The following is a 27,695-nucleotide window of genomic DNA, read 5'->3' as shown; positions in this document are numbered from 1 at the left end:
TTTCCTATTTGAATTTTCCTTGGAGTTCGGTATTTTTGTACTTTATTTTTCACAGAGTTTAACCATTTAGGAGGGTTTTTTTTTCCAATGGACTTATTTTCAGCCACTGAAATTTCTACAATTTTTGTTTCCAAATAGGTACAAATCATGAATTACGGCACATCTTTAAATTCTAGCTACTTGATGATTTGTCCACTTCTTACTCATATGAACATTGTATGAGACAAGTAATAATTTGCGTGTAAGCAGCAACCCTCTATCGTGAAAATCATGATAAGAAACCCAAATCATCTCTTTTGTAGTAAAGTTTTGTTCTTAACCCTATTGTTAATTTCTAGATGTAAGTCAATATACGAAGCAGCCTTATCTGTATCAATGGTATCCTTTATTTAAAGTTCGATGGGATATATATGTTCAGCAAAGTCCTAAAAGTTTGAACTACTTAGTGAGAGGAAATAATATATATAGCGAAAGAGAAGTTTAAGGAAAATGCTAGCTTCTTTTCATTCCTCCTAAGAAGCTTCTGTATAAAATAGGCTTCAAATGAATGAAAGAACAAGTCGGCAAGAAGAGGATCACAGTTGCTTCCCATAGGAATGTCGTGTTTTGTTTTATTGAAAACACGTCCTCCAAACGTAACACTAAAACTACACTCATGAAGACAGATATATCAAAAAACTAATGAACAGTATAGCTGAGAATTTGCCTATTAATAAAAGGACGTATTTGGTATACACGAATGATCCAGCAACCCAACGACCCCATACACACAAGGGCATCTAGAAGTGAACATATTGTTATGCAAAATGTCTCATTTTAAACATAAAACTTTTGCATGGGAAATCAAAATGAATTAATGTTATTATTTTTAAGTGTATTTATTATGCTATAAGATAAGCAGAGAACAAACAGTAGTATTCAGTACTGCTGAACAGATCAGGATGACCGCCACCACCCTTCACTGTTAATTTGTCCCCTTTCTTTAAATGTAACACCAAGTTAGCAGTAGCTTCGCTGTAGCCAGTACCAGGAAACAACCCAACTGTCTTTATCTCATTCTGCCAAATGTGAACATAAACAGTTTTTCCAGATACTGACATGACTGTAGTTGAAACATGGTACAGCCCTTCTCTTGGAGCTATGAAAATTCCCGTGTTAGGATCATAGTGATTTCCATTGTTAGTCCAAACTTTGTCAAACTTCACTACATCTTTGGCATTAATCTTCCGAGAAGCTGATAAGGATGCAGTAAAGGCTGGAATATCTCTCAATTTTCTGTAGTTTCTAAATTCTATTGAAATATAAACTTTTAATTTAGATTATACACTTGTTTCTTTCATAATGCCGATTTCTTCCACCAAAACAGGCATTGTTTATAACATTGTTTTATCAAAGATAATAGCAAAACAGACCTTGTCTATGACAATGTCTTATCAAAGATAAATATTCATACCCTGATTATGGTAAACTTATAAACACTCTAATAAATTTCATGAAAAATAAATAAAATATAGTCAGTTAAAGACACTACTATAATTAAAATTTATTTAAGTTAACCAATTTCTTGCATCAAGCTAACTCGACAGAGTTGCTTTAGTGAAACAGCTTGCTCGAAGTGACACTGCCTTAGACTGAGCTGAATTTCCATTACAACAATTCTTGTTTCAACTTCAGATATTTATCAAACAGTTCTGGATGTTTTTATCAAATTAAAATATAATTGGCATTTTAAAATAAAATAAAAACGGTTAACACATGTACTGTTTTAGTAATGAAAAGTAAATAAAATTTACATTGAATACAAAACAATACCACGAAGAACAATAATTTAAATGTAATGCATGTCTTATTTCCAATTTTAAAGATGCTTTGATAATGACCCCAACATGTTGATCCTGTGAATAGCTGTATGAGTTGAAGTTCTGTAGATTTATTCACTTTGTTTAAATTTATGTGATTTAATTTTCAAATTAAGAAAACATTCATTTGAATAATAAGCAAGTGGTATTTCATATGTTATGAATGAATATGGCCAAACAAAATGAGTTATCAAACAGTTGGTCAAAAATGCTAATGAGCATCAACACCAAAAGTACCCCAAAAAATCTATCAAACTGTTCGTCCAAACGAATACTATTCGGACAAAAGTTATCATTTAAATAAAGACAGTACCACATTCAGCAAACTGTAAACATACTAATTGTCAGTAAGTTTTATAAGATATAAAAAAAGTGAAATAATACAATTAAATTCAAGCAAGGAGTGCTTCTACACTTGTTTTCATTTCCATTATTGTGTTGTTATTGGTTTTGGTAGGCGGCTTACTTATATAGTAATTACGCCTTAAATTCATATAACATAAATATTAGTGCATTCATTCATTAATATACTTTTAATATTACATTTTAGCGAGTAATTATAAAAAACTGTGACGAACAGGGTTGACTGTGTTACTATAAAGTATATGTATGTATATAAAAAAAACAATAAAAAAAAAATTGAATGCGGAAAAAAAATCAAAAAATCAAATGATAGTTCTTAATGAAATGTAAATTATTCACTGAATAATCTGTGATAGGTTTTTGTTAAATTCATAATATTATTTAGAAATTTTATCAGGTTGTTCACCTTTGTGTCGTCTGTGATATACTTATAAAAATAAAGTATATCTTTATAAAAAAAAATTAGATTAAAGGTCCCCTTTTTGAATGAATTCTCGCTGAAATCCTACATTTAATTTTGAATGTCTATACTATATCCTGGTAATTTTTTTGCTGTCGTTTCCAAGTAGTGCAGCCGTCAGGAATAATAAAAATCCCATCGTTTCTCCCATCTGCACTCCTTGACTTTGGAAATATTATGGGAGTAATGATAAAGTATTTAAGTATTTCCCTTATACTTTACAAAATCTAGAGTCCATTTTTTGTTCAAAGGCCAGCTACTGTAAAATAATCATTTATTTAAATAACCTACCAGATCCTCCTTTATATTTAATTAACATTGTCAAAAGGTCTTCAACTACTGCATTATCTAAAAATACAAAAGATTATGAGATGAAAATACTGTTGACTGACAACCGTGACTCAAAAAGTCTTCTTCCAACAGGCATTTTTTATTTTAGAAATAAAATGTCTTAGAATTAATGTAAACAAAATGACATATAAAACGTTCAATTACAGAAAATGTTGATTATGTGTGTAATTTAAGATATAATATCTTAAACTTTAGATAATGAACCTACCAAGTTTTGGACTGCAGTCTGCTGTAGCCATAATCATCAGTTGAAAGAAAACAAGACCAAAAATAAACATCATCTTCTTTCTTTACAGGGGAAATAACTCAGTTTATACATTGAAACTCATAACACTTATTTTGTATGAATTATTGAAACTGTTGTCACTTCCTTTTTTTATGTAGATTGCAGGACAACATTTCATTTGTAATTCAATATGGTAAATTGCTTTTTGTCACGAAGCATATTTTTTACAGGCCAGGCTGGCTACAAACTTTTCTTGGCAAGAGAATGTTTTCATGAGAATTTTACTCTGTAATGTGATGATATCTAAGCTTGATTATGGAAAAAATATGTAAATCTGGTGGATGTAGGAAGAAGTTGTGATCTATAGCTGTTTACCGTCAATTGTTGAAATGTTAACGATACAATGGGCATAATTCACTATCATCATCTACTCTCTACATCATTTGATTCTTCAGCTTGACTCCACTTCAATGCATTATCGAGTATAGGTGGCAATTATCGGTATACTGCACACACCAAAAAGCATTTCAAATAGCATATACAGCTACTAAATAAGATGTCATCAACACACTTAAATCGGACCACTGAATTATAGGAGTTCAAAGTCGCGATTACAACTGGTTGCACATATCATTATTGTAGAGCAGTTAAAAATGTTTTGCAGCAAAAGAACAAGAGTGCACACTCGGATATGTCTCGCCTGTTTTACTGTTCATGATTAAATTTATGCTGACAGCTTTTTAAGAAATTTTGTTTACTACTCATGACTAGTATCACATAAACTTATCGTTATCAATTATCCGTGGAAATGAGATTAAGAGCAGACTAAATCTGCTAAATGGCATGTACACCATACAATCATTCCATACACCAAATATTGCTTATACTATTTGAGAGACGGACATAACAACAAAAAACTTCAAATTGACCAATTGACGAAAATAAGGTCAAGTACCAGACAGACATGTACACCCTACGATTAGTCTATACACTAAATAATGTTTACATATTGATCAAAGTATCTGAGAAACTTATGTAAACATGGAATTAAACGTTGACCGAGGAACCATAAAAATGAAGTCAAGGTCAGATGACCGTGCCAGATATGCATGTACACTTTGCAATCCTTCCACACACTGAATATATATATATTCATATATAGTATCTGAGAAACAGAAAAAACTTTGCATTCACAAATAAACCATGTCGAAAAGGTGACAAGGTCAGATGAACCCTACAGACATGTACACCTTATAATTATTCTTTACACCAAATATAATTTACATATTGCTTAAAACAGCTGAGAAAAAGACAAAATTACGAAACTTAACATTTACCGATGAACCATGAAAAGAGTCAAGATCAGATGAAACCTGCCAGACTAACATGCATGAACACTTTAACATCATTTCATATACAAAATATCCGAGATACGGACTTGGCCAAGAATATTAAACATTGAACACTGATCTATGAAATAAGGTTAAGGTAAGGTGAACCCTGTCTTATTGAATATGAGGACTTGCAAGTAACCAGTATACCAAATATAGTTATGCTATTACTCATATAAAAGTTTCACGTGACAAATAAACTATAGTTTGCAGTCGCTTACCAATGGAAATAAGGACATGGACAGTTGACATACGACAAACGGAAACTTCTCAGAATAAAGCATCTGTATATAATGTATGAAGCATCTAGGTCTTCCACTTTTGAAATAAAAAATCGACGCCACCGTTCTATAATCCCTTTGCGGTCTCACTAATTAGTGACAATAAGCGACAAGAAGCGTCAAGAAGCGACAAGAAGAAAAATATTAGCGACAAGTAAAAAAATAAGCGACAAAAAAGTTCATTTACTATTAAAACAATAGATTTACAGAAAATAAATCATCTGGTTATACTAAGGGTCCATAAAAATTAGAAAATGGCAATTAAAAGTTTAAAAAAATAAAGAAATTACCCCCCCCTCCCCTTTTTTTTTAATCCAAACACGCATGTTTACCTTTTGATTTTTAACTATGATTAATAATGTAAATATTTGAACCTTTCATCCTGTTTAGACAGAAACATTTGTGTCATGTATTTATATATATATATATGTATATTGACCTTTTTGAGTCTGAAATAAATCAAGATTATATTATCTTATAATTTGGTTTGGATCTTTCATATATCAACCATGCCGACTCTACATAAATATTGATTCATTCATCTTTACACTATCCTGTAAACTGTAAATATATTATCTTAAAAATATCCTTGATAACGAAAAAAAAACTCTTTAAAAGTTTATTCTCTTGTTTCTTGTATATTAAAAAAAGACAATTTGATGTATGTTTCAATATTTATTTAATTACACGTAAAATAATCAATATTAAGATTTTTTTACGCTAAATTTGTTTTCTTGTCACTAAATTATACTTCTTGTCGCTAAATTATTCTTCTTGTCGCTAATTTTTCTTCTTCTTGTTGCTTCTTTACGCTTATTGTCGCTAATTAGTGAGACCCTTCCTTTGTCTCGCATTTTGTGTTGCATGGATGGGCTTTGCTCATTGTTGAAGGCCGTACGGTGACCTATAATTGTTTATTTCTGTGTCATTTGGTCTCTTGTGGAGAGTTGTCTCATTGGCAATCATACCACATCTTCTTATTTTTATAATTAGAATGGTTTCCACCTTATAGCTGTATCATGGAAATATATACATACATGCATTGTATTTCTGTCATGTATACGCACTGGAAGTCAAAATTGATTTCTACTAAGGTTATGCGATTTATCTTTTTTAATTGAAAAACAACATACAGGAGGACAATTTCAATTTTATGTGGACAGACATATACGGCTGTTACTTATTGTGTTGGAGGGCAAACTTAATTCTTTTTAAACCTTGGTAATAAACTGAAAAGCTAAAACAAAATATGTTTTACGCACAAATGTAATGTCTTTTCTACAAAGATGGATTTGTCCCTTTCTAGCACAAGATATTTGTTTCCACGTTGGCTATTCTTTTTAAAGAATCCAAGTTATACTAACTCTCTCAATCCGACTTTAACTTTAGAATTATGAATATTTGTGGGAAGAGTACAAACGCCAAACATGTTTATATTACTGTATGATTGGAGGAACGTTGATTGTTTGAACTCTACATTTGATTCACACGGCCCTAGAGAGGCATTTTAAACAAAAATCAGGACTTTGTGGATAGAATAGATGTTAATATTTTTGAAAAAAGATTTATGGAGTATTTGACAAACTCACTTATATCAATATGATTAAAAGGATGTGATGGGCAAACGTTAGTAATGCAGTAATAAAAAAATATAAATTCCCAAAAAGAACAGAAAACAAACCTATGACTGTCCAGAATTCACTCTTTAGTCAGTGTTGTCAGGATTACCAGGTACTGTAAAAAAATGAGGAAGTTTTCAAATTTTTTATCTGTACACTGATTTATATCGGTGGAAAGTTCAGAAGAGCTAATATTGCACATGTTTGTTCTGAACCATGACTTCAAAAAATTCCAAAGATCTTTTAGTTAGAGTACATACAATCTAAGACTCTTTCATCTTGCAATAGTATTTAAACATTTGACTTCTCTACACTTTACACAAGTATTCCCCATTCCAAACTAAAAGACAAATTGAAAGAGATGGTCCTGCTTTGTTACACAAAAAAGAATGGTCAAACGTAGATACATGTATCTTGTCTTAGGGAGGGATAAATCGTACTTTGTAGGAAATCACTCTGATTATAAAATACTCTGAAACTGATATCAAGATGCTTGATTCCTTGGTTGACATATTTATTACGTTTGAAGGACGTGTTTTTCAACAAACAATCGGCATTCCCATGTGAACCAACTGTGCTCTTCTTCTTGTCGACTTGTTCCTTTATTCACACGAGGCTGACTTCATACAGAAACCTCTTAAGAAGAAAGAAAAAAGTTAACAGTATCATTTAATTTCAACTTTCCGCTATATCGATGATGTTCTCTCACTAAATAATTCAAAATTTGGTTACTATGTTGAACGCATCTCTCCCATCTAACTTGAGATAAGGATACAACAGATAGAGTTAAGTCTAACTTAGAAATTACGGATTTTGTGTTATTGAAATTTCCTGTTACAAATTTTTTGAAATTATTTAAAATTAAGAAATGTATCTCCCTCATGCAAAGCTCTGATTCCTTGCCCTGCTTTGGCTTTCCTTTTTTAGACCTTTTTGGTTTATAGCTCTTCATCTTTTTAATAAGCTTTGAATTTTCAAATATTTTGACCTCGAGCATCACTGAAGAGACATTGATTGTCGAAATGCGCATCTGGTGCAGAAAAATTGGTACCGTTTATGTTATCATATCTTGAATAACATCTAGAAATTGACAATGAGGGTCGGTTGGAAATAAACCTTGACGACAAAAGCCTGGAGCACCTGAGATCACCCCCAGTTTCTGGTGGGGTTCGTGTTGCTCAGTCTTTGGTCTTCTATGTTGTGTTTTGTGTACTGTTGTTTATCTGTTTGTCCTTTTCTTTTTTTAGCCATGGCGTTGTCAGTTTATTTTCGACTTATGAGTTTGAATGTCCCTTTGGTATCTTTCGCCTCTCTTTTTAACGACTACTAATATAATATGAAATACTAAGGCTTTTCTAACCAGGAATAGAATACCTTAGCTTCATTTGGCAAATCCTTTCGAAATATGGTGTCCTCAATGCTCTTCAACTTCTTACTTTATCTGGTCTTTTAAAATTCTTTTCGAGCGTCACTGATTAGTATTTTGAAGATGAAACTCGCGTCAGGCATACACAATTTTAATTCTGATATCTAAGCTGAGTTTGATAAATATATATATCCTTACATAAAAAAAGTTTGAAGACAGACAATTTATTCATTTATAAAGAAAATCTACTTTATTAGCAACTATTCTTATTGAAATTGTTCATTTCATTACTACAAAATACATATGCATCGTTCATATTATTAGATTTTATCATACGATAATTTTAAATGAGCGAATGAATAATTAAATGAATACTTTATTGCAGAAAGCACTTAATATGCTATAGCACCGAAAACATATTTACAACATGATAAATGATACACAGCAGTGGACAATACATAAAATTCATAATAAGAAAACACACAACATTAAATAATAATATGTGATCTGATAGACTATGCAGATTTTATGTAATTATACAATTTCTTGAAAAGTAAAACACACGTTAATTGAAATAAATACTGTAACGTAATAGTGTTTGGCCAAGAACAATACAATTTTGGCGAGTATTTAGGTCTAATCTCGTAAATCGATTCAAACACCTTAATTTCATTTGATATGGTCCACTCGTTTCACCTATTGTTGTTCAGATATCTATTGTTCCTCTATCGTTGTTCATATTAATCAATACTCCACACTTCAATTATTACATCGCGGAACATCTTAAACATTTTCCAAACTTTTTTTGGAACCTTCTGTGGGAACGGAAGAAATGAAATATCAAAATTAGGAAATTTATCTAATTTTCTGAAACATAAAATGCATTTAAAATTTATGTATTCAGTTCCTGCCATGCCTTAAAACTTTTCCAGGCGCACAGGGGTGTCTGTACTTAAAATAAATCTAGTTGAAAAAACCGGCCGTATTTGTCAATTTCATCTGATATTCGAGGTCATGTTGCTTTAATAGCAAATATTTGTACTTTAGTGTTAAAACATACATTCAATTCAATTATTTTGTATAAAAAACGTAAACATCATTTACTCTGCTGCAGTAGTACTAAAATGAACTATCTGGATCTGCACTTTGTATCGAGCTTTGTATACACTGCTGATGAACCTTAACTAATTAATGGTTATTATCGCTACAGATTCAGATTGATGGGTCATTAATATCCGCAATCATGCATAATTAATATATATTTTTTTTCTGATTATTTATGTGTTCTTGCACCGGTCAGTAGAAATATGAATGAAACCAATTCAGTGACACATAGTAAATGATAATATATAGCATTTTATAAATAAGTTAAACTTTGGAAGGGAGATAACTTGTCCCGTCATCAATACTTCCGTTATACCTTTCTAAATATATCCGTGCATTTCAACCAGGTAGACAACAGTTTATATATCTACAGCCCAAAGTATCTTTGCAGAAAATCTTAATATACATAGAAGGTAAGTTTGCTAAAATTTACCATACCAAAGAAAACAGGCCCCTCAAAAGATTTAACTGTGTTTTGTGCTAATTTTTGAGGTGAATTCTTTTGACATGTACCAAGTAAGAAGTAAGCAATTTCCTTCCTCTTTCACTAACTGATGTAATGAAAAATAAATTCGACATTATTTGATAAGAGTTAGAAAAAAAAGACTTTCTGTCGGTGAGTGTTGCATATTTTTGTTGCTACAGAAAGTGTCAAAATAAAGTAAAAATGGAATATTGTATTTAATTGTATTGTGATAGGAATGATATGTTTTCCTTTGATCGTAGATGAAAATAACTGCTGTTGTATAAAGCTTCATAATTTAAAAGGGTGATTTTAATGTTATTCAACTATACTATACACTTGTTTATTGCTTGTAATAGGAAATCAAATAATGGGAGGAGCCTACACCAGTGCATTAAATTCGACCTCAGAACTTGTTATTAGTATTGCTACGCCTACTTGGACTTGTAAAGCAATCGAAATAATAAAACAAAATATTAATGACCAATTTTTCTACAAAATTGAAAAAAAATACGAAACATTAATTTAGAGTGGGGCTAGGGAGAGAATCGTACATAATAAACAGTTTTGTTTTTAGATATGTTGTTTTTAATTATAAATTATATGCTTATAAAACAAATATAACGGTCTTGAGATTCGTTTTAATGATGACTTCTAAAACCTGCATAACCATTCAAATTAACACCGAAATGCCATTTAATGTAATTGGGTATCCTGCACTATCATGTTTTTCCTCCATATAAGGTAAAATTAATGAAAATCCACATCCCAAATTATTGAAATTTATCATTTGCATTATCCATAATAACTTGGTGTAAATAAGATACACCCATTGCCAAGTGATCTAACGCCCTCATGGGTGTATCTACAGATTTTTTTCTCCTTGTTTGTTTATGTATGACCATGGAAGTAAATTAAATATTACTTCCATGGTATGACGTACGAGATTAACCTCATCTCATCTAAAATACCTCAAAATTAAACATTTATCTACGCGTAAAAAACACACAGAACAGTATATAACTCTTTCACTCCATAAAACAAGTTTTACATTAAAAGTTACCGGTTACAAATTACTTATTAAATTTGAATGGCGCAAATGAAATAGTTAATTTTAGCGCAACTAAAGGACTTCTGTTGCCACAAATGAAATATGAGTAATTCTTCCAATTGGAACGAATGAAATGCACATCGATGTTTTACTCCATTTTTGAATCTTTCCACAAAAGTTGTAAATACTCATGTACTACAATGCATGTACTTTAATATATACAAAAATCGTCAGTACTAGTATCAGAGATTCATATCTGTAGTTTAGATTTTTATCAACATTTTTGTGCATTTTCGAACACATGACAAAATTATACGCAACCAAAAATATATAAGCAAAATTATATTGGTATTGAATTTATGTATTGTCTTTCAGATAAAAAAAAACCCACCCCCACATTTTTTCGATGCAAATAACCAGGTAAACTTCCACTGCAACTTATTGTGCTCAAATATATTTTGACTTATGGAAATACCAGTATAATAAAAAGATCTGGAATATTCAATTTACAATAGGTTTTGTAAACAACTCCCTAATTTCGTCCCTGCGAGTGAAACAAACTCTGAGGAAATTGACCCTACCTCTAGGTTTGTTTACCTAAAGGTATCTTCACAATCATGTGCAACGTATACAAAAAGTGGTATCCCATCTCCCACGAGGATGTACGTCTAATTTATATATTTTAAACATTGTAAAAAATACTTGCATGTTATTTTCATCAACCTTGCACATTTTGTGTAACAAGTAAACAGAACGTAAGAAAATAATTTACTCTACTACTTATTTTTATGCTGCCCATTGTTTGCTTTTATTGCTTGTCGGAAAAACATCATAATCAGGATTACAGTATGAAAAAGTATTGTCATCTGCATAATTATACAGAGTTCCATTTTTTATAAATAAGAATATATCATTGATAAAAACATTGAATAGTAGGGGGCCCAGGATAGAACCCTGGGGAACCCCCTTATGAATGTCAGCCCAACTGCTAAGAATACTATTTATTTTAATTTGTTGTTTCCTGTTTGTCAGATAAGATTTTAGTAGTGAAATAGAATGAACAGAGACACCATGTGCTGATAATTTATCAAGCAGGATTTCATGTGGTAGGCAATCAAAAGCCTTTGAAAGGTCCATTAAAACAGCAGCTATATACTGGTTTTTGTCTAATGCTGTACGGCAATCTTCTAGCAGTCGTAACAGTGTGGTCTGACATCCATGGCCACGTCTAAAAGCACACAGATAGGGATGAAAAATAATTTCAAAAAAATCACCAAGTTGAGTTTCAAAAACCTTTTCATAAATATTAGAAAAAATTGGTAGAACGCTGACAGGCCTATAATTGGCTTTGTCAAGTTGGTTTTTTTTCTTGTGCAGTGGTGTTACTTGAGCCTGCTTGAGTCTATCAGGAAATACTCCAGTTTCTACAGATAGATTTATAAGTGTTGTTTACTGTGGCACAATTATTGGTTTACAATGTTTCACTACTTTTGCTGGTTTGCCATCTACTCCATTAGCTTTTTTAATGTTAATTTTGTAAATAATTTTTGCTACTTTTTCTGTTGTTGTTTTCTGAAAATCAAATTTTGTGTTAGTGCAGTTTTGATCTTTTATTTGCAAGATACTGGCATGAGTTGGTGGGTCGTATATCATCTCACCTCACTACCAATCTTGTCTGCAACTGTCGAAAAAAATGTGTTAAAGTGTTCTGAAACATCTTTGGTGTTGTTTATGATTTTGCTGTTTTCACATAAAACAATGTTTTGTTCCCCTGAGTGACATTTTTTTGAGGAAAACGGCTTTAAAGTTGTCCAAAAGTTACTGTTTTTTGCCCCACCTGAACAACGTTCTAAAAAATAATTTTTCATGGATACTTTTTTAAGTTTTGTTTTTGTTTTTGCTGTTTTCTATATTTTTCCCATGTTTTTGAATCTTTATGCTTTGTAAATTGTGTGTACAGCATGTGTTTGCGATATACAGCTTTTCTAAGTTCACTATTCATGCACGGTAATTGTTGTTTTCTTGGTTGTCTTGTTTTGATCGGTGCATGTTTGTTTAGAATATTTGTGAATGTATCTTCAAATTCATTGTATGCCTGGTTTAACTGTTCAGAATTTGTGACATTTTCTGTAAGTGGCATTTTTATTTGGTTTGTTTAGAAGACCCAGAAGATGCAGATGAAGGTCAAGAGATCTTGCAAAATACTATTGAGTCACTACGTCATAAAATATTGTCGGTAGAAAAGTCAAGAGATGATATGGCAGAGACATTACAAACAAAAATAGAGAAAATTTCTGAACAGAGTAAAGCACATCTAGAAGAACAAAGGCTTATTTTTGAACAACAAAGAGACGTCTACACAAAACAGAAAGAAGAACAAATTGAGCAAATGAAGGAAATGATTAAATCACAAAATGAAGAAATAAAAGATATACATGAATATTCAAAAAAAATTCAGGCTCAACTACAACAAAAAGAAACTTTGATTAAAGTAGAAAAAGTCATAGCAGATAAAGAGGAAAAGAGTGGTCCGGTTCAATTATTGAAAGGGAAATATAATGCTAATGATCATAAAAACTCAGATTATGTTGGTCCCACAGCACCAAAGATGTCAACATATGATGGCAAAAATGACTGGCGTCCTTATTATTTACAATTTAGCACTATAGCTGATAGATATAAGTGGCAAAGTGAGCAAAGACTATACAAATTGATAGAATGTTTGCGAGATAAAGCCTTAAAATTTTATAGCTCGAGACCGAAGTTAGTACAAACTAATTATGAAAGCTTATGTAAAAAGATGGAAGAGCGTTTTGGCAGAAAGGAACCACCACACATTGTGAGAAGACTGTTGCAGGATTTAAAACAAGACCAAGAAGAGTCTTTGGAGGAATTTGCAGAAAGAGCACAAGAGCTGGCTACAGATGGCTATCCAGACACACCAGATAGGTTTGTACAGACTTTGGCAACAGATGCTTTTCTTAAAGGTTTTGTAGATAAGCGTGCAGCTTTGACTGCTATGGACAAAAATCCAGATTCTCTAGATCAAGCGGTACAACATGTACGAAGTGCAGTAGCAAATCAAAAAGTTATAATGAGTACAAGAAGAACAGAAATTAAAAGGGTTTCTTTTATGGAACAAAATGATGAAAATGAAGATATACAGGAAACATCAGTACGTGCACTCATGAAGTCTGAAGAAGGAGCAAATAAGATGAATATTTTCGAGAAAAGATTACAGAAGACAGAAGTAGATTTATTAGAAACAAAGATTATGGTGAAAAAAGTATTAAGCATAGTTAGCCAGAATATGAGGTCAAGGTCACCAAAGAGATCAGATCGAGCTTTTTCGCCACAAAGAAGATACAATAGCCCTGCAAGAGGTAATTGCTACAATTGCGGAGAGGAAGGTCATTTTAGTAGGAATTGCAAAAAACCAAGAAACAGTTCTCCTTATCGTAATAGATCTCCATCACCAAAAGCTTTAAACGACTCAGGGCCAAGGATGTAGGCCAATCCTTGACCTTTTCAGATGATACAGGCCAACCACCAACAGAAATGTCTGACCAAGAACAGAAGTTTTCGATTCAAGAAATTTTTTCATACGATAAAAACAAAAAATCTAAAACCTTGTTCATTGAGATGAAAGTTTTAGGGAAAACATTTAAGGCTGTAGTAGATAGTGCTGCTCAAATATCTGTTTTGAGTACTTCAATTTTACCACTTTTGCAGTCAACAATTAAACTAAATGAACATTTAGTTTTACGAGGAGCCGGAAAGAACTCTAAGATTGATGCTAGATATACAGACGAGATACCTATCGAAATAGGAAAGTTAAAATCAAAATGGAGGTTTGTAACTGCTAACATAAATGATAATATCATTCTGGGTATTGATTTCTTGGAGAAATTTGGTGCAGTTATTGATATGGCAAACTACACAGTCCGCATAAACAATGAGGCAATACCAGCTGTCTGTCTGGTTGGGAACGAGGGAGAAGAAATAAATTTATACAGAATTAGTATAAAGAAAACAACAGTTGTTCCACCTCATAGCTTAAAAATAGTTGATATAGAAATTGATCACACTCCAACAGATGACATAATCATTCAACCGAAAACTAATTTGAAAGGTCTATTGTCCCCCAACGCTTTAATTCCTAAAGATGAAACAGTGAAAGCTGTATTTCGAAATGACACAGACACTTTTATTACATTGAAAGGAGGTCATAATTTTGATATTGGTATGGAGATATACAATATTGTAACTGATCATGATGATTTGGCTGAGGATTCCAAAGTACATAGTGACAGAGTTTCTGTCAATGTCGAAAATCCGTATAGGTACAAAACATCAAAAAACATTAGTGACAGATTTTATGTCAATTCGCCATCTTGTAATTTCGAGACATTATAAAAGTTAGGTGACAGATTTTCTGTCAGTCCGCCCCTAGGTGACAGATTTTCTGTCAGTCCGCCCCTAGGTTACAGATTCTCTGTCAGTCCGTCCACAAAATATAATGTACAAAGTATTCCGGATGATCAAAGTTTCACTAAAGAAAATGAATTATGTACTTTAAAATCGAAAACGGGCATTCGTACTTTACAAAATGATGAAAATTCTGTAAATAAAGTTAGCAAATTGAAGGAACTCAATTCTGAGATTCCAGAACACCTGCAAGATTTGTATGCTCGAACAGTAAAAGATTTTGACATAGATCGTAGCATAAAGATTGCGGAAGTACTTATTGAATTTCAAAATATTTTTGCTAAAGGAGACATGGATCTAGGATTGTTTAATGGAGACATTAAACATCAAATACACACAGGAGAAGCAGCAGCAATTAAACAACAAATGCGTAGAACTCCACTAAAATTTGAAAATGAAGAAGAAAAACATCTTAGTCAAATGCTGGATAAGGGGGTTATTAAGCCTTCTATTTCAGATTGGTGTTCCTGTCCTGTTCTAGTAAGAAAGAAAGATGGCAGTCTGCGATACTGTATTGATTTTCGACCGTTAAATAAAGTAACGACTAAGGACGTTTTTCCTTTGCCAAAGATTGAGTCTTGCATGGATACATTGAGAGGGAGTACCTATATGAGTACTTTAGATATGGCTGCGGGATACTGGCAAATAGAGATCGATGAGAAAGACCGACATAAAACAGCTTTCGTAACGAAACATGGACTTTTCGAACATGTCCGACTGCCTTTTGGACTATGCAACTCGCCAGCAACTTTCAGCCGAGTCATTCAGTTGGTTTTGAAAGGTCTTACATGGAAAGAATGCCTTTCATATCTGGATGATGTCATCGTTCTAGGTCACAGCTTTGACGATCATTTGATTAAGCTTGTAAACATCTTAAAAAGATTTCAATGCTACAATTTAAAACTTAAACCGTCAAAATGCTTCCTATTTCAAAAAGAAGTCAAGTTTTTAGGAAAAATTGTAAACAAAGATGGTATTTCGGTAAATCCAGAGAATATGCAGACTGAAAAAAAGTTGGCCAAGACCAAAGAAAAAGAAAGAGCTTGAATCTTTTCTCGGGTTTACAAACTACCACAGAGAGCACATAAAGAATTATGCTGAAATTGCTGTGTCTTTGCATCGATTAACAGGAGAAAAATCAGAGTTTTTATGGACTGAAGAACAAGAAAATGCTTTTGAACAATTAAAAATGGCGTTGATACATTCTTCAGTTTTAGCCTATCCCGATCCAGAAGCTACCTTCATTCTCGACACTGATGCCTCCGACAAGACCATTGGTGCTGAACTTAGCCAACTACAAGAGGGAAAAGAGAGAATAATAAGCTTTTCAAGTAAGGTTCTGACACCAGCTCAAAAAAAGTACTGCACAACTCGAAAGGAGTTATTAGCTATTGTCACTTTCACAAGGCAGTATAGGCATTATCTTCTAGGTAATCAGTTTGTTGTCCGTACAGATCAGAATAGCCTTACTTGGCTATTAAATTCAGGAATATCGAAGGTCAACTTGCTCGGTGGATTGAGGAATTATCACAATACAACATGATAGTTCAACATAGACCAGGTAAAAAACATACAAACGCAGACGCACTTTCACGAATCCCAGATACACTTAATGAATGCAACTCGTACTTGCCAAGTATTCCACTTAATAATCTTCCATGCGGAGGGTGTAAATACTGTACAAGAGCCCGAAATCAGTGGTCCACATTTGAAGAAGAAGTAGACTTTGTTAAACCACTAACAGTTCGTTCTGTAAGTATTACAGATGTCACATACTCAAAACAGAAGATGTTACAGCCTTATACTGAAACTGAATTGAGAGACGCGCAAAAGAATGACATAGATCTGAGTACCCTTATTGCCTGGTTATCTACCGATTTCTCTCCTTCAAAACAAGATCTACAGATGAGTAGTCCATGTGTTAGACATTTGTGGCAGTCAAAATCTCAACTTGAATTCAGAAACGGTATACTTTACTATTTTTGGGACGATGCTGTTACACCAAGACTATTGTTTATAACACAAAGGAAACTAAGACAGGAAATGCTTCATCTCTGTCATGATTTACGATCAGCAGGACATTTAGGACAAGATAAAACCTTAGCAAAATTAAGACAAACAGTTTATTGGTATGGAATGACAATGGACTGTAAACTCTATGTTTCAACATGCCAGGTATGCAATAGATATAAAAAACCTCTGAAGAGAGCCAAAGCAGAATTGGGTAGGTACCACTCGGGCGTTCCTTTTGAACGCATTCATTTGGATATCCTTGGACCGTTGCCAGTCACTAAACAAAATAATAAGTATGTTCTAGTTATCATAGATCAATTTACCAAGTGGTTGGAATGTTGTCCCTTGCCAAATCAGAATGCTGAAATGGTAGCCAAAGCTTTAATGGATAGCACTATATCCAGATTCGGTTGTCCCATGCAGTTGCATACAGATCAAGGCAAAAATGTAGATGGGAGAGTAATCAGACAACTATGTGATCTTCTTGAAGTTTCCAAGACAAGAACATCGGCATATCATCCTGCTTCCAATGGTCAAGTAGAGAGATATAACAGAATTATCACTCAAATAATCCGTTGTTTCTTGAAGAAGACTCAAAACAGATGGGATATACACCTACAACAGTTAGCAGGTGCTATCAGAGCAACAGAGAATCGACAAACTGGTTTTACACCAAATTTCATGGTTTTCGGACGAGAGGTAAATCAGCCTATTGATCTGGTCTTAGGACAAATTAAAGAACGTTTTCCGGATCAAGATATTTGTAAGTATGTTCAAAATTTAAGAAATTCTTTAGAGGACGCTCATAATATCGCCAGGGAAAATCTTAAATCCGCACAGAAACGTCAAAAACAAGATTACGATTTAAATCTTAACTTCAAAAAATATTGCGTAGGAGATATTGTATTAAAATTAGATACAGCCAGGAAAGTAGGGATATCTCCGAAATTAAAAGCTCCTTGGAAAGGTCCATATGTGGTTATTGAAGTTAAGTCTCCAGTATTGCTAAAGATTAAAGACAGGAAAAGAGAGGAAGTCGTGCATCATGATAGACTCAAACTCTGCATTGACAGAGAAATACCTCTATGGTTACAGAGACTTAAAAATGATATTCTTGGAAGGGTCGAGAATAAATTGGAGAAAAACACCAATATGGATCTGGAAGATTTATATCTTGATATATTATTTAGTGATGAGAATCAAAATAATCAAAATGATTGGCACTCCTTGTCAGAATCTCTGACTGACGGTTGTAATAATGATGATCCCTTCTTTGTGTCAGATTCTCTGACAATCGATTCAAAAAATGAACGTATAATTCTTAAAGATCTTCACTCGATAGTTGACGTCCCTCGGCATTTAGATGCGACATTTGTTTATGACTTGAGTCAAAACTCGCCGTTACCCAACCATGATGATAAAAATCGTGATACATGTACATTAGATAATGGGTCCAGACGTGGACAAACTGGTAGGCGGAAAAGACAAATGCCGTCCTACTTGCACGATTATGTACAATAGATATTTGAAATAGTGTAAATAGGATTATTATGTATATATATTTACATGTTTGTTAATTTATTTTAAGTATGGATGATGAACTTGATTATGGTCCATTTGATGGGGAAATTCCTGAAAGATTGGAGAAAGATACAAGAATTAAAGGCAGTAGTAGGAACCTAAGCAAGGCAAGACTCTGTCCGGTATGTCCAGGTCGTTTTACTAATGTAAGAAGGCATGTATTTCACCAACATTTGCCCTGGTACACTTATCCACTAACTGCATGTTGGACTTGTCATAAGCAATTTGGTCAGAGCAAAATGTTAGAAAATCATTGCCTTGAGCTTCACAACTGTAATATTGCTGAAAATACATTCAAGGAAGAACAACAATCAGTATGGACAGAATTAATGAATGGTCTCCTTTTGGAACTCTGTCAGCGCTATGACAAGAAAACGCTTGACCATCTGGTAGATTATGTACGAACGGAGGCTGTTTTTAAACAATGCCAGTCAGCTGTCTTTCATTGGACAGACATATCGTTATTGAAATTCTACAATAAAAAAAACAGATTTGATGTAGAGGTCATTCATGCTGTATTTCCTCCATCTGCAATATATTCTTTGGTACATTGGAAAATTTTGGCCTTATTATTAAAAGGAACTGAATATGTAGAAAACCTCATTACATATGAAAACAAAGTATCCCTTTATCAATGTAGCATTCAACAGGTTATTATGGTTACTGATTCTCATTTCCATTTGGACAAGATTAAACAACAAGCCAGATTTTCTGGCTTACCGATCTATAAGTAGAATGATGGTGAGTCAGTATACCAAATAAGACACCTGGTAGCAAACTATGCATTTCCAAGACGTTGGCCAGCAAGAGAAGAGATGGAAGAAATCATGAAGGATAGACGAATAAGGACGACTGCTGGAATACATCCACGGATAGTAAAAGGGGAGGAGATGAGTGTCCTGAAGTCGTGGATTACAGATTTAGAAATGCTTATCTGTGTGAATAGAATGGTGGCAGTTGGGGAGTGTGGGTTAGACTCCTCCGATAATCCAAACAACAAAGAACTGAAAAAAACAGGTCCATGTATTCGAAGAACAGTTGAGAGTAGCAAAAAGGCAACAGCTACCTGTAGTTATACATTGCAGATGGGATAAGAAGCTAAAAAACATGTGCAGAGATTCATTATCTAATTTCCTAGAGGAAGACCATCCAATTCATTGGCATTGTTTTAATGGTGACATGGAGGAATACCGGCAATGCAAAACTATGTTTCCAAACGGTAAATTTGGCATCTCTTCATTCCTTCTTATGGATAACAAATACCCATCTTACAGATCAACTGTTTGTGAATTGGACCTAGAAGATTTAGTTTTGGAGACTGATTCCCCTTATCTCCACCCTCAAGGATATCCTGAGGCATCTCCAGAACTATTAAAGGATATCATTTGGAAGCTTGCATCTATGTTCGATGTTCCCTCTGAAGACATAGCTAGGGTGACAACTAGAAATGCAAGACAACTTTACAACATAGATTAAACGCTAGAAGAGGAGTTTTGTATATATGTTTTTAACTTGATTCCTGATTAATTGATAGTTATAAACTTTGTCTAGTTCTTTTCTGTTCGGTGACGGATTTTATTATTATATTGTTATAATTGTTAGCATGGATGGTTGACATTTTCATAAGACAGGGAGGAATGTAGTAAAGGTCCGGAAAGATGATATCATAACCGGATTTGATACCTGGACTTAACCAGTTATTTACTGCGCAACCGGGCAGGTTATTTCCGGAGCTCAGCTGATCCCGTTGTGTTGGATTCCAGTCCTGAGATTGCTGCCATTACATCGTATTGTATACGAAAACTGTAACTGCTATTAGGAAAGGTATATCTAATTATTGCACCATTACAACAGGCATTTTCCGCATGGATTTTTTACTGGTCCTGGATTTCTAGACACATCTCCAGACAACAATAAAAGTCTTACAAGTGATGAATGATACTGGGAACTGGTGTTAAAAAGTGTTCCTTTTGTTTTCAATTTTTGAAAATAGCGGGTCTTCTCGGGGACTCCTCTAGGGTGCAAAAGATCTAGTCCAAAATCATAAAAGGACAAGTTTGTGATAGTTTCGGAATAGAAACCAAGATCTTCAGTATTATATCTATTAGTTAAAACCACTGGTTGCGATGTGATTGCAAAAAGACGGATAAAAATCAATGTTGTTGTTAGAGCAAGTATTATACCGTCCAGTCCCGGCACCATCTTATTGAACAGCACAATATATACACCATGAATACCGAGGCGATTAAGAGTCATAGGGATAAATTCGTAAAGAAATTTACAAATGCTATATAGGGAAATATATATAAAGTAAGTATCCCATTTTTTCTTCTATACAGTCCAAGTAAAACACCTTATTTTTAATAAGATACATACATATTATTTTTGTTCAACAATCGAAGTATTCCACATCTTCTTCATGCATGATTTGAGGCAGGATAAACTAGGTAACTACAAGTCAATCCACAGTCAATCGTGTCCACGAACGATTTAAGTTAAAAGTATTCCATTGAATGGCCAGTCATAAACATATCTTATTCTTTGGAATAAATATTCATTATTTTGCATTTTTATATAATAGAGTTACGAATTTTTTTCATGACCCGGATTTTTTTACCGAAAAAAAAAAGCTTCCATACAATGAAACTTGGAATATACTGCGAAATTTGTTATCCAAAGGTCCGAAATATCGTGAGCCTAAATCCATCAATTGGAAATACAACTTCAAAATACTGATGGATTCAGTCGAGGATTATGCCAGGCAATGGGCTAAACGCGAGAAAGAAGACGAAGATACTCTTTCCGAATGGATTAAGGCTGTGAGGTCGTTGATACAAATCCGAATTAAGAAACTAAATGGGCATATCAATACTCACGCTACATCAATTTTTAAAGACCCAAATGTTGCAAAACACTTGTCCTACCTCCATGACAAATATGTTGTTGTCCCCGCAGATAAAGCCCCAAACAACATCGTTTTTGTGTGTAAATATCATTACATAAACTGCTTGATAAATGAATTAGGTATTGACAATTCACTTGGAAACTCAACATACACCCTCACGACACTTACCAAGGAGGAAATCCTAGATAATCATAGGTCTGTTCTATGTTCCTTTGGAATTTCAACCAAAGACGAAGAACTGGATCTTCCATCACTGTATTGGATACCTAAACTTCATAAGTGTCCTTACAAACAACGGTATATTGCTGGGTCTTCCAAGTGCTCCACGAAACCTCTTTCTAAATGATTAACATCTATTTTATCAGCAATCAAAGCCGGGCTCCAAAGTTATTGTGAAACTGCCTATTCTAGAGGTGGCGTGAATCAGATGTGGATACTAAAAAATTCCAAAGATCTTTTAGAGTACATACAATCTAAGACTCTCTCATCTTGCAATAGTATTAAAACATTTGACTTTTCTACACTTTACACAAGTATTCCCCATTCCAAACTAAAAGACAAATTGAAAGAGTTGGTATTACTTTGTTTCATTAAAAAGAATGGCGAACGTAGATACAAGTATCTTGTCTTGGGGAGGGATAAATCCTACTTTGTAAAGAATCACTCTGATTCAAACAAAAAATTCTCTGAAACTGACATTATCAAGATGCTTGATTTCTTGATTGACAACATATTTGTTACGTTTGGAGGACGTGTTTTTCAACAGACTGTCGGAATTCCAATGGGAACCAATTGTGCCCCTCTTCTTGTCGACTTGTTTCTTTATTATTATGAGGCTGACTTCATACAGGAGCTTCATAAGAAGAGAGATAAGAAGTTAGCAATATCCTTTAACTCTACGTTCCGCTATATAGATGATGTTCTCTCACTAAATAATACAAAATTTGGTGACTATGTTGAACGAATCTATCCCATCGAACTAGAGATAAAGGATACTACAGATACAGTTAAGTCTGCCTCATATCTTGACTTACATGTAGAAATTGACAATGAGGGTCGGTTGAAAACAAAACTTTACGACAAAAGAGATGATTTCAGCTTCCCAATTGTGAACTTTCCATTTCTATGTAGCAACATTCCAGCAGCGCCTGCATACGGAATATATATCTCCCAATTGATACGATATTCCCGGGCTTGTGTTTCCTATCATGATTTCCTTGATAGAGGATTGCTGCTCACAAGGAAGCTATTAAACCAAGAGTTTCAAATGGTGAAGTTGAAGTCATCCCTTCGTAAATTTTACGGACGCCATCACGAGTTGGTTGACCGTTATGGAATAACCGTTTCACAGATGATATCGGATATGTTCCTTATGTCGTAACTACAATACCCTTCCCTTTTCACGAATGTGATTTACCGAATTAGACTATTTACCGGATTTGTAATAACATAAGCAACACGACGGGTGCCACATGTGGAGCAGGATCTGCTTACCCTTCCGGAGCACCTGAGATCACCCCCAGTTTTTGGTGGGGTTCGTGGTGCTTAGTCTTTAGTTTTCTATGTTGTGTCATCTGTACTATTATTTGTCTGTTTGTCTTTTTATTTTTGGCCATGACGTTGTCAGTTTGTTTTCGATCTATGAGTTTGACTGTCCCTCTGGTATCTTTCGTCCCTCTTTTTGTACTTGTTTTTTTTTTATTAAATTATGATATTCATTGTTTTGTGCATGTTAGGGACAGCAGTTATTGTGGAAAGTGTATTCAAGTTATATCACTGAGTTATTTAGCATGGTGCTTTAAGTGTATACTAGTAGTATCGATAAATTATAAGAAATGAAAGCAAAGGATGTATATGAACCGAAACAGTTGAAGAGCTATATGACCAAAAAAATCTATATGAATAGCTAAATCAATCTAAGGTAAGCTTTGCCTGAGGGAGTTGAAACCTAAGTTTCTTTATAATTTCAACAATTATAAACGGACAGTTTTAAAAGGGATTGTTATAAATCATGTCAGTACCAAAGTACTGACCACTGAACTGATGATACCCTAGATGACTGATTGTCCACCAGAAGAGGTTTTGACCCAGTGCTGTAAAAAATGAAAACAACACATTATAAATTTCATGCATCCGAATCACTTTTTAAAATAAGCTTCTAAACAAATTTCAGTAATTTCATCTTCTGGTTAATCGAATAAATAAAAAAACTTATGTATCTATTTTGTCTATCGTTTCAGGATGGCATCTAAGGTGTTGATATGTGACCCATGTTCTAGACTGAATAAATCCTCTAACGCCATGAAGTTTTGTACGGATTGCGACGATGCGCTATGTACAGACTGTACTACTGTTCACAGTGCTCTGAAGATTACTATTTCGCATAATGTGGTTGATGCGACTGCTTTAATTGGTCGTACATTCAATTTACAAAAATACTGCAACGATCATCAAGATATGCCTTTAGAGTTTTTCTGTTCAGATCATGATTGCTTACTGTGTCGATCATGTATGGCTAATACCCATCGTACTTGTGGTAAGATTCTACCAATAGATGTCGCGGCAAAAGGGATAAAGTCTTCAGTCATGTTTGATGATATTAGTAAGGATATTTATGCTTTACGGAAATCGGCAAAGGAACTGGTTGAGGACAGACAGAAGAACAAGAAACGAGTCCAACAGACCAAAAAATTGACACAACAAAAGATAACAAAGTTCAGAAATGATATCAATAAGCATCTCGACCAATTGGAAAAGAAACTTTACTCTGATGTGGATACTATGGAGAGAAAACTTGACGAAAAAGCGTCCACAGATCTGTCTGAATCGAAAACAACAGAAAAAGATATAGAAGATATATGGGAACAAATCAATTTTCTTAACAAACACGGTTCCGAAAGTCAGTTGCTTATCCTGCTTAATGCAGTAAGGACGAAAATTACCAAACAATCCACAAACCTTCAGGAGCTTATTTTGTCCCACGAAATGAATGGCTTAGATTTTGAAAAGGTAGATTTGACATCTGCCATAAATTCCATTGGATTAGTTAAGCATACGTCTTCTCCATGTTCCGTGTCATACCAGCTTCCTAAACATGTACAAGCACAAATACAACAAACACATGGGAATGTACCAACAAAGTTCGAGTTTGAAAAGAAAATTAACATACCCTCTGGTCGAATCACATGTATAGCTGTTACTGACGACAATAGATTACTTCTGTGTAATGACGTTCACTTAAAAAATAATTTAATGGCATACAAGGAGACCGGTACTCTGGTTCAAACGTGCACTATTTCCAGTAGGATATTTGGTATAGCTATAATACCACACACAGAAGAAGCAGTTGTTAGTTTGGCTGATGTCAAGATTGTTCAGTTTGTCAATATAGTAAGCCTGATGCCTGGTAGACAACTTCGAGTTATTATTGAGGACAGTTCCATGTATGGTATTGCAGTAGTTCGTGATTCAATAATTGTCGGTGGCAGTTCTGGTAATGTGTATGTCATTGAGAAAATGAAAGGGAAATGTCTTAAAACGATTAAAATCGGTACAGGTAATATATCTTCACTCGTGCCATTTGTAAGCGCTAAAGATGAAGTGCTATTCTGCTGTGAATATAACGGTAACAAGAAAGTGCATAGTATGAAACTGGATGGAACTTTAATTTCCAGTTGTGAACTAGGAAATGCAATAGGAATGACATTAGATTCAAAAAGAAATGTTTACGTCGCAAGTTCCGACTCTGATGAATTATATCGCCTATCATCAGATTGGGACGTTGATGATATCCTGTTAATGAAATCAGATAGACTTGATAAACCAATGGGTGTTGCTTTCAACAGGACATATAGTAAGCTGTACATTTCAAACTGTGGGTTCGATAAAAGTCTTCTGGTTTTCAATTGTAAATGAGACAGATTACAAGAAAAAAAGAATGTCATATTTGAAAAATAACAATTATATTAACATTTCTTATAGTTAGCTATAAACAAAAAAAATGTTAGACGAAAAAAAAAAAGGTCGAAATAAATTTTAGAAACATGAAATCCAGCGAATAACTCTTTCAGTTTTCAAGCTAGAACTTTTTCTTATCATGTAGGCGGTTTATTCATATTGTAGCATTTCCTTCCTTATATCTGTTCTAAATATCAAAATAATTTTGTGATGACGCATGTTGTCATTCATCAAAGACTTAAAGTTTTTGTCTATGGTACGCGCTTTATTTTTATAGTAACAGTCCCATTGTTTGGATTTTAAACTAATACAATTAGTCTTCTTTTTCCAAACTACAGCCGTGCATATTATCAGGATTTGGATATTTGCCAGTGTCGACAATTGACAAGATGGTGAACTTTGTCGTTTCGTTCTGCAATTACGTATGTGTAGGGTACACGGTTTGTCCGACTAACTCATCTTACAATTTTTAGGCTACAACTCATATAATTATGCAGACTCTTTGTACATTAAGTATGCTATTAAATGGTAGTATGTTATCAAGATTTCGATTTGTTTTTTATTTCAGACTGTTGTCCTTTCTTGTGTATTTATGCATGTAGGGTACATGGTTTGTCCAGCTAACATATACTTTTAAGCTATTTTATGCGGTTTTTGTACATATATTTAAGGAGTTTATATGATAAGGACTTAGATTTTTGTAAAATTTTACGCAAATGACAGGATGTTGAACTAAGCTATAATCAAGTAAACATGCATTTATGATAAATTCCATGTTCAGTTGGTGTTTTTACATCAGTCCCACATTAACCAAAAGCATTTTATTTTACTTGGATGTGGCACTTGTTGTTAACTTTGCAAATATTTAAGTAGTTTGAAATGAATATCAACAATACATTTGAGGGGAGAGGGTATCAAATGTCAGTGATTCAAATTCAAGCTTGGGCCATTTTTTAAGAATCTTAAATGTTCACTTACTAGAATTTCGTAGTGTTATAGCTGTCAGTGGCGGATCCAGAAATTTTCATAAAGGGGGGGGGGGGGGGGGGGGCACTGACTGCCTAAGAGGGGGCCCGATCCAGTCATGCTTCAGTGACTCCCTACATAATAAACCAATTTTTTCCCACAAAAGGGGAGGCCCGAGCCCCTGGAAAACCCTCTAAATCCGCCTCTGGCTGTTAAGTATGTATTCCACCTCACATTTGGTAACATCCTTTTTGCGTGGCTCGGTATTTATACATCCCGCTATTGTTTTATTGTGCAATGGTATTTTTTTGTATTCTTGTCTTTCATTTTTGCTCATGTGCTTATGTATTGTGTCTATAGAGTGTCTACGTGCCATTTTGTTTTTCTTTGTTGACATAGTTGTTTTTATCGTGATTAAGATTATAACACAATGTTCACTGCTGTGCCCCAATTTTTACATTTTTACCTATTATGTCTGTTTTGCTCACATATTGTTGTCAATATATTGGAATTTTATGCGACTGTCATACAAGAGAGAAGTTAAGCTAGCTATAAAACCAGGTTTAATCCACCATTTTCTACATAAAGAAATGTCTGTATCAAGTCAGGAATATGACAGTTGTTTCCATTCGTTTCATGTGTTTGAGCTTTTGGTTTTGCCATTTGTTAAGGGACTTCCCGTTTTGATATTTTCTTGGAGTTCGTTATTTTTGTTATGTCGTATCTTTTAACATGAAAACTAGTAAGAATTCTTTAAACTGTCAATTTTGAGTATGCTATAAAAACTTACATAAAGCAGACTGTTATCTGCGTGTAACGCTATGCATTTAATTATTTAAGAAACCTACTCAAATGGCCCCTTTGTTTGCTAATTCTTATCCATCCTGTTTGTATTTTGGTTTGATAACAGCAGGAGCATCGGCATACAAGTTCTGGTTCACTCTTTTTGTTGGATGGTGTGTCTGCTTCTATCAGATTTATTTGAGCCATTGCCGATTTGTTGTTGTTTGGTAATTAAACTCATCATAGATACCAGGATTAAAATGTTGTACAGCAAACGCGCGTTTCGTCTATAAAAGACTCATCAGTGACGCTCGAATCAAAAAAGTTAAAAAGGTAAAATAAAGTACACAGTTGAGGAGCATTGATGACCCAAAATTCCGGAAGGTTTAGCCAATCACAGATAAGGTAATCTAATCATGTGATAGAAAATCCTCAATATTTCGAAAAATTAAGCCTTGTACACAATTA

General features: G+C 33.8%; 2 protein-coding genes across 2 annotated transcripts; one reads left to right on the top strand and one right to left on the bottom strand.

Moving 5' to 3' along the window:
* Positions 1-868: 868 nt before the first annotated feature.
* Positions 869-3,375, bottom strand: LOC127738711 (complement C1q-like protein 3). Its single transcript, XM_052250058.1, has 3 exons — positions 3,242-3,375; positions 2,974-3,030; positions 869-1,291 (listed from the first exon to the last, which is right to left on the bottom strand). Exons 1-3 carry the CDS (start codon positions 3,312-3,314, stop codon positions 882-884), a joined length of 540 nt encoding a protein of 179 aa, XP_052106018.1. The 5' UTR covers positions 3,315-3,375; the 3' UTR covers positions 869-881.
* A 5,964-nt stretch (positions 3,376-9,339) lies between these two features.
* Positions 9,340-26,017, top strand: LOC127738695 (uncharacterized). Its single transcript, XM_052250032.1, has 2 exons — positions 9,340-9,433; positions 23,762-26,017. The coding sequence occupies exon 2, from the start codon at positions 23,763-23,765 to the stop codon at positions 25,434-25,436; it is 1,674 nt and encodes a 557-aa protein (XP_052105992.1). The 5' UTR covers positions 9,340-9,433; position 23,762; the 3' UTR covers positions 25,437-26,017.
* Positions 26,018-27,695: the final 1,678 nt, after the last annotated feature.

Source organism: Mytilus californianus, unplaced genomic scaffold, assembly GCF_021869535.1.
Source record: "Mytilus californianus isolate M0D057914Y unplaced genomic scaffold, xbMytCali1.0.p SCAF_4, whole genome shotgun sequence".
In the NCBI taxonomy this organism is placed as follows: domain Eukaryota; kingdom Metazoa; phylum Mollusca; class Bivalvia; order Mytilida; family Mytilidae; genus Mytilus; species Mytilus californianus.
This window is presented reverse-complemented; position numbering and strand designations above follow the sequence as displayed.